Source organism: Rhincodon typus, chromosome 26 (genome assembly GCF_021869965.1).
Source record: "Rhincodon typus isolate 14 chromosome 26, sRhiTyp1.1, whole genome shotgun sequence".
NCBI classification, from domain to species: Eukaryota; Metazoa; Chordata; class Chondrichthyes; order Orectolobiformes; family Rhincodontidae; genus Rhincodon; species Rhincodon typus.
This window is the reverse complement of record NC_063357.1, coordinates 11,740,723-11,749,286: the sequence shown is the minus strand read 5'-3', so window position 1 is coordinate 11,749,286 and position 8,564 is coordinate 11,740,723. Positions and strand designations below refer to the sequence as shown.

The 8,564-nt window shown below is 37.9% G+C and overlaps 1 protein-coding gene across 1 annotated transcript in view; it reads right to left on the bottom strand.

Annotated features, from left to right (window-relative positions):
• The window catches only part of LOC109917447 (A kinase (PRKA) anchor protein 10), a 60,183-nt gene that overhangs the window by 26,283 nt on the left and 25,336 nt on the right, over positions 1-8,564 (bottom strand). Inside the window, exons 7-9 of the mRNA XM_048612348.1 lie at positions 6,099-6,197; positions 4,209-4,293; positions 3,218-3,263 (exon numbers count right to left, since the gene is read on the bottom strand). Coding sequence (XP_048468305.1) covers positions 3,218-3,263; positions 4,209-4,293; positions 6,099-6,197 — 230 coding nt within the window. The remainder of the gene's footprint in view (positions 1-3,217; positions 3,264-4,208; positions 4,294-6,098; positions 6,198-8,564) is intronic.

Here is an 8,564-nt window from a genome sequence, read left to right as displayed (position 1 = left end):
AGGGTCTAGGCCTGAAACATCAGCCTTCCTGCTCCTCTGATGCTGCTTGGCCTGCTGTGTTCATCCAGCTCTACACCTGGTTATCTCAGATTCTCCAGCATCTGCAGTTCCTACTATCTCTTTCCCCAGCATTAGTTCTGATACCTAACTTGGTAACAAGCATGCCTCTGTCCTGGTTGCTGTTCTCTAATTGAAAAGTGGCTGAAATAGACAGTCTACGTTAACAAAACATCTGTTTTTGCCTTAGTTTCTGCATGTTAAACTCGCCACACGCATTTCAGTAACATCAGACTTAGGCCCCCAGCCACCATGGGACCCAAGGCACAGGTGCATTGTAGGATAGAATTGGTAGCAAATTATAGGATTTTCTTCAGTAATTCAAGGAGACAGTACAAAACATAATTATCCTTGTATTTGAAACAGATAAGTGAATATTGCTATTTCAGGTGTTTAGATCATCTTGCTGAATGTCACAACTACCTAAATGCAGAATATCTGCATGCATTCTCACCCATTTAACGTTTTGAAGCATTATGTAGAAAAGCATTATGATAACTGAGCGTGAACTGGATCAGACGAACTTATGAGAAACAATACAAAATTTTGAGATATAATGGATACATTAGCATGTACAACGGATGGAGAAAAATTGATGGATTTTTCAGAATTTCTCAGCAATTGTGGTGCTAATGTGTACAACAGAGTGATTGTTGCTTTTCTGAAAAATAAACTATGAAAGAAAAGGCAACATGTGCTATTGAATCTGCTGCTTTCTGATAGAACATGAGGGGGGAAAGCAAATTAGACATAGAAAATAACAAGGGTGCAAACTGCTGTTGAAACAGCAACACATTTTTATTCGTTTTGACCTTGCAACAGCACATGGTAATTTTTTCGCTAATGTTATGCAATCTTTAACAAAGATAATGCACTGTTATGAATGGAACTTACTTTGCACTGAAATTTTGGAATAGTTTAAGAATAGATTTTAGTTATGGCCCAGCAGCAGTCAGAATGCATAACTCCAGAGCCCAAATTTTTCTTTTATGTTTAACCACAAGATGGCAATAAATCATCAGTCACAATTTCATCAAGACGTTCTTTTCAGTTTATATCTGTTCCCTTAAAGAGTCAACAGGGTGCATCACTCCAGCTGAAATCACACTGTCATCTTAGTGACACGCACAGTCAGCAATTCTATTTGCAGGCAATATCACAGGTAAAAATATGCCCCACATGCTTGGGGTAGTGTACTGTTCATGGTAGCAAAGGCAGACTGAAAAGAATCAACTATTTTGACTTGAGCAAGAATATAAAGAGAGAGTGTTGAAAATAATTGCCTTCCCTAACACCCTTGTATTTCAGGAAATACATTTTCATTCTTCCGAACATATGACAGCATGCAGGTTAGTGACAAGCTCAATAAAGGTGCATTGACGTAAAGTGTTTTGACTTTACATTGACTTGAGTTTATTTAGTACGCAAACTCTACAAGACACTGCAGCAGAATTACATTAAGTTATTCTCTACAGGAATTTCTTTTACACTCAGCTTGGCCTGAGATTCAGATTTCCATTACGCAAGCTATACATGCTTCGCACCAACACTAATAAAATTGCACTGACAGTTGCAATTTCTCAGTTTCTAAGCTAGAGTCAGCAGTTATCTACTGATGTGACAGTGATCAGTCATCAGAGTCACAGATTTCTGCAACGGGTCCTCAAGTAACTGACAAGGTTAATACTTGACCAATATATGTTTGGGCAGGTGGGATGTGACATCCCACTAGCTTGTTTTATCTAAAGTGCAGAATTTTCTCCCTTCCCTTTCCTGCCACTACCCTGACTTATCAACATTAAGACACAGACTCAAAGTATTATGTAGCTTGATGGACCGGTTGTGGCTGTTCTGAATGATTGGTAGCAAAGTCTTTCAATCATTAATGTCAACGTTTTCATGCTCCACAGAGTTTCAAACGGTCTTTGATCCATTTTCTTTGTCCTGCCCAGGAACATTGGCAATGTGACAGTTGAGAAAACAGGACTGACAGGGAAGACATTTTCAGCCATCCAGACACAATGCTCAGTCCATTGAATGTTTAAGTAGTCTGACCTGAACATTTATGGAGTTTCAGGGCCATCTACAGACCGAGATGAAGTGGATAAAATGCTCTTCATTCTTAGGAACATGTTTCTTTTAAGATGATAATGCCATTGTCAACACTGAAAAGAACGTTTTGAACAATGCCTTGACTGAAAATTCATAACGGCAGCTGATATTCTCCAGACTTTGAGTATTGAGGTAGAAGCCAGGAACAATCATTGTAGAAAAATGGCGATAGTGAAGCAAATAGACAAGAAACAACAAAGCCTATGCTCCTGATGGCATCCCAACTGAGATCTAAACTGGAAGTGTTTCCCTCATATCAAGACAAAGGTAGTAATGTGTATCTTTGTCATGCACTTATATTTATGATCCAATCCACAACAATCTGCAGTGTTGGTTTACAGAACAAATGCAACCAGGAAACTCACTAGTAAGGTATTATGAAATATTGGTACAACATATTTTACTTTAACTTCACTGTCATCTGATGACATTGAAAGCTATATAAACCGTATCATTTTAGTTTTCATATTTTTGATTGTGGATCAAAAATGAGACTGTTTTAAAAACTCAAGGATTGTGAAAATAACTTCACATTGTGTTGTTCAAACAGTGGGGGACGTTGAGCTGCAGATGAGCTGGAATCAGTGTATACAAATGAGATTTAGCAGGCAACAAGGAGTTGATTGACAATTGGTCACCATTCCACAGAACAATGACAAAGGCCTTTTGCCTGCCAGTAATCTGGTTGGTTCTTTGTCAACCAGGGTCTAAAAGGCAGGTAAACTGGGGAATTATGCATATTTTTATAAAATCTTTAACTTTTCTGATGACATGAGGAATGGCAGGATTTCCAATGCATTACACCAGTGAGGCACAATATAGTACTAGTTTAAGCCAGCGGGCCATTCCAGAGACTTATGCATGAAACGTAGACTGATACATCACACAGTACTGAGGGAATGCTGCACGGTCTGGTGACATGCCATTTTATGAATAAAATGCTAAACCAAGGATTCCCCCTGCCCGCCCCACTTGATCTGACCTTTCAGGAGACACAAAAGATCCCTTGGTACTACGTTAAAAGAAGAACAGGGCATCAGAAAATTACCATGATAGCTACTGGATTGTCATAGTACTCCAAGCAGCTCCTGGTACTTCAGGGAAGAGGGATTGCCATTCACATGCTTAAATTTGAAGTTTAGTCCATCCATAACAATAAAGTTATTAGAAGCAGTGCCATAATATTGTTGGTGGGCGGGTGGGGGTGGTGGTTGGGATTACAGGCTTTACTGCGAAACTGCATCAGTGGGAATTCCTCTTCCTTCTCTCCCCAGTCTCAACACTTGGTGAAAGAATGACTTGCTGTCACACATAACAGACTGTCAATCACAGCATAATGGGAATAAAGGGAACAGAAGTCACTGGATTTGAGAATGCATTGCATCACAAGTTTTAAAAATTGTGCTTATGTTTCGAATTGAAAAGCCATGACAATTTGAGATTTGTATTTGCTTCAGTTTCAAAGTTAAGTTTAAGCTTCAATAAACAGGAACAAAGATTGCCATAATAGCAGTTATCTCTCTTCACAGTGACTTTGTGATAACTCTTGCATCCCAGTCAGGTGTTTTAAGTAAATGACTGATATCTGAGCTGCCCAAGTCAACAGGCAGTTTACAAATGACTGAGAAATGACATTTGCCTAACAATCTCAGTTAAACTTGTTTGTTCTGTACTATTCATAGCAAACCGCAGTGTACTTAGGTACAACAGAGCCTGCAGAAATCTTCATTTCAGGTTGGTTTTTAGTAGACTAGAATGTTGCAATATATGCACCATTACTAAACATGTAACATTGCCTCCATAGGTTACCACCGAAAATAGTAGTTTTTACAGGTTTCCTAATAGTAACACTTTTGTTATACCCGCTTACTGGGTATCTGGTTGAGACAAATCCACCTACTCTGGTTGCATATCTATGTCTCAAACTGTATAAGACTTCTTGTTAGGCCTAACACTTGCCCTTCTCCAATGTTTTACATGTCTCCAACAGGATAAGCTATTAATATTTTGAAATAATCATTTGCATCATATTTACTCACTCTTTTTCCATCATTACATATACTACAGCTTGTGCAGAGACAAAACAGTTGGGATCTGCTTGTCCATCTTCTCCACATATCTTAGCTGTTAAGAGAGAAGCACATTTGTTTATACCAAAGAAAGGATTTCAGTACTGCAGAATGATACACAACCGGGATACATTTTATAATTCTGAAGCTAGTGAAAGAGTAGTTTTCTTAAGATTTTTTTGGGCCATAAAACCAAACACAAAATACAAGACAGCATTGTGAGAAAGTGAAATTAAAAGTAAAACTGGTGTGTCGATTTAGTCACTGTTAGCTTCCAAGACTTTTGTATACAGCCTTCAGTTAATACCCAACCACCCAGGATTTCTTGAAAACCAAATGAATGAAATTTTGGACGGACATCTCAAAAGCAAAACAACACTTCTCTCTAAAGCATCAAACAGCTCGGCAAGTTCAAAATGCAAATGCAACAAAAGGGACTGTTCTACCTTTGCATCAGATGAATACTCAACAGGAGGTCATCAATAAAGGGAGTGGCACAGACACTCAATGTCCCTCATTATTTACTCCTATTCCCTCCTTCACATGCTGATCTTTGTCATCGGCTTTTTTCTTTGATATTTTCTCTCTAAACTGTTGGCTGCTTTGTCACTCACCCAACCCCTACCAAAAACTGGTTTTCATAAACCTCCTAAAAACTCATGTCTTGAAGCCACAGGGTCACACAGCACAGAAACAGACCTTTTGGTTCAATGAGTCCATGCCGAACATAATCCCAAACTAAACTAGTCCCACCTGCCTGCTTCTGGCCCATATCCCTCCAAATCTTTCCCATTCATGTATCTATCCAAATGTCTTTTAAACGTTGTAATTGTACCCACATCCACCATTTCCTCAGGAAGTTCACCCACACACGAACCATCCTGTGTAAAAAATTTGCCTCATGTCTTTAATGTCTCTCGTCTCACCTTAAAAACGTACCCCCTAATCTCAAAATCCCCCATTCGAGGAAAAAGACAACTACCATTAACCCTATCAATTCATCTCATTACTTTATAAACTTCTATCATGTTGGCCTCTCAACATCCTATGCTCCAGTGAAAGAAGTCCCAGCTGATCCAGCCTTTCCTTAGAACTCAAACATCCGTCAGGAACCTAGAAAAATGCAATAGTGGGATTCCCAGTCACCCTACACAACTCCAATTCAGAGCTAGTGGTTACAAGTTGCTTGAAGATAAGCATTTTCAGTGGACTCATCCTAATGGGTCATGAAAAACATCCACTTTGAGGGCATTGTGACTGGAAACTGACTGAAGTTGTTTTTCCCCAGTTGTGACATCAATGAACTTTGTGATATCACACAAAGTATTTATTCTCACTAACATACCAATAACAATAAAGTTCCATAACAAACAACATGCAAGATGGGAAAATTGAATGATTCTGGCCCTGTATTTGTTTTTTTAAGGTTACAGAGCAGTTAGACTATACTTTGCATTCAAAGAGAGACTGCTACCAAAATGACACTCAGCAGTTCAGTGACAGGTGGTCCAATTCTACCTGGCACATCTCCAGGAAGTACATCTGGATAAGATTCAATTCATTTGTAAAGGTGTCCACAGATGAAACACCCAACATTGAATAGTTATGCAAGTCATGGTGACAATAGCAAGATACTGAAAGACCGTTAACACACATGGAATAGCAGCCCAGCAACAATCTTGAGTGCCATTAAAAAAATGGTAACAGGAGGAAAGCTAATGGAAGGAGTGGGGAAAGAAAAGAGAGTTTGTCAGACTGTGTTATTTATTTTGCAAAACAAATTGAATGCCCTTTGTGTTTGAAGGCCAGCTAGTCCCACACCACCTCCCACTTAAAAGAGCAATTCTGGGAGTTACTTACCTACTATATCATTTCTCATTGCTTCTATAATTGGAATTGGTCTAGAAGCATCTGGTGAAATGTATTTAGTAAATATATTAACTGCATCACGCTCTATACCTGCAGAAAGGAAAACAACCATGAACTCAACTGTTCAAAGTAAAACCCTAGGGTGCATTAACAAATGCATTACAATGTGTTTTCCACAAGCCTGTTAGTTATGGTGATTGAAATTTTATTGTAAATTGAAGAACACAGGAAACAGAAAACCTACCTGATCAGCAAGTTTCAAATATGCCACACTACAACAAATTAATTTTGCACGGTGGGTTATAGGAGCACATCATTTGTTATGTATCTTTTGTGAACTGAATCTCATTAGCAAGACTATGAAATCACAGCAGAAACAGCAGTGTACTTCACCAGGCACAAAGGAAATTGCTGCCAAACTTTTAGAGGTACCTCCCACAATGACCTGCTGCACCAAAGCAATCAGTATTCAATCTATCACTGAAATTTATTGCCAAATATGGGATTTCCTCTTATGGAATTATTTTCCTCTTAACTGTCAAAATAATTTTGGATTATTTGGATTTGGCTGTCTTTTGTAAAATTACTATTGCATATTACATTCCTACGGTGTGCCATGTTTAAAAAACCCTGAAAGTTCCTCAATTCAATAGGGTTAAAATGGCCTATTCCTGTATCTTGCTGTTAACCAGCAAACTCCTAACTAGGGATGAAGGTAATGTATTCATTGTAGGAATTAGAGATTGAAAACCGTGTTACGAGAGACTGGAGGTTTGCAAATGAATGCACATAACATACCTCACAAATAGGATATATATAGATGATTTACAATGCTTCATGTGTCAGGGTATAAAGCATTCCTTACCCCCAACCCCCACCTGCAAATCTGTCTCTGACAAGTTAATGGCAGTAGGTATCAAAATCTGTGAAGGAAATGGAAGACTTCTTTACTGATCCTATTTTGTGTTTGAAGATTTTTCAAACGTTAAAATTAGTCTCAAATAATACGCTTCATAACTGATGTCTGCCTTGAGATACCTCTAAGTCAGTCTTTCACATGGATTCCCAACTTCGAATTAAAGCTACATTGTGCACAGTCTTTGATATGAATATTTTATTTTCAAGGATGTGGCTGGGGGTCTGGGTTTGAAGGAGGCTGTAAAGGAGAGAGTGCATTGTGTATTAACCATTCCATAATTTGCATAACTCTAAGAATTTAAAATCCTGAAACAGGAAATAACAAGATCTGTGGCCTTTCATTGAACTAGGAGAAAGTATAAATCTGAAATAATTTTGTTTATTTTTAAAAAATTACATCAAATTCTGTATACAAAAATCTCAGCATCCATTTAAATCAGGAGCTTGTACCTTTTATGAAGGATTAAAGTTAAAAATAATTAAATTTACAATAATGTAACATTTAGAAGAATAATAGACCCTTTATTTAACAAGTGCCGAAACAGATCAAGATAGATTCAGTATTCAACTTGTCAAATTCTGTGCACTCTGAATGGCTTTGTTATTAATGTTGCTTCTTGGACCTTTATCATGCTTCCTACAGATGCAGACACTGAATTCAAGTAAACAACTGGCTGGTTGCCAGAATTGAAGAATTTGTACAATGGAATCAATTTATTCAATAAGTTGAAGAATAGAATGCAAAGTTTTATGCCACATAACTTATAGCTTTCTGAATGAAATTTTGTCTTGTAGAATTGTGACGAAAATGGCTTTAAGAGGTGTATTTTGTCCATTTCTTTTAAAAAGAGAAGTTTGAATTCAGAGGTGTGCACTGTCTATTCGAATCCAATAAAGTAAAAAGCTTGAGGCGCCTTGGGCTTTTTTTGCAAAAGGTTGGGACAATAGAAGCAGTCTGAATGGATGGGGTCCGAATGGAAAGATGCTCCCCCAGAGCCAGGATTTTTAAGTTTTAGTTTTTCAGTAGCAGCTGCTGCTGGGACTTGAAGCTGGGTTTGGAAGTACATCTCTCTCCCTGTTACACACACACACACACACACACACACACACACTGTTTTCTCCACTTTTCTTCCTCCTGGACTGGAGAATTGACTGAGACAATCTATTTTATTGAATTTTGCCTTTGGCCAAGGGTGTGTTTATGGGGTATTACTACATTGGAACAGTTGCTCTTTAGTAATTAAAATATTATTTGGTTAATTTTTCCAATAGAGTTAATTATTCCAATTTTTTTCTTTCTTTTGTTGTATTTTAATTATAGTGTATGAATAAAGTGTGTTTTGCTTCAGATCTGGTAGTTTGAATTGCATCTGGAATGTAATGCCTGGTACTTGCCTTTACAATAAGGCAAAGTTAGTGTCTAGGCTATCTTCTTAATATATTTTGGAGGGGGTTTGGTCTGGTCCATATATCAACATTTAATTGTCACCTTACCAAATTCTCATTTTGAGGGCCAGGAATGTGGGTGAGGTTTCAGCA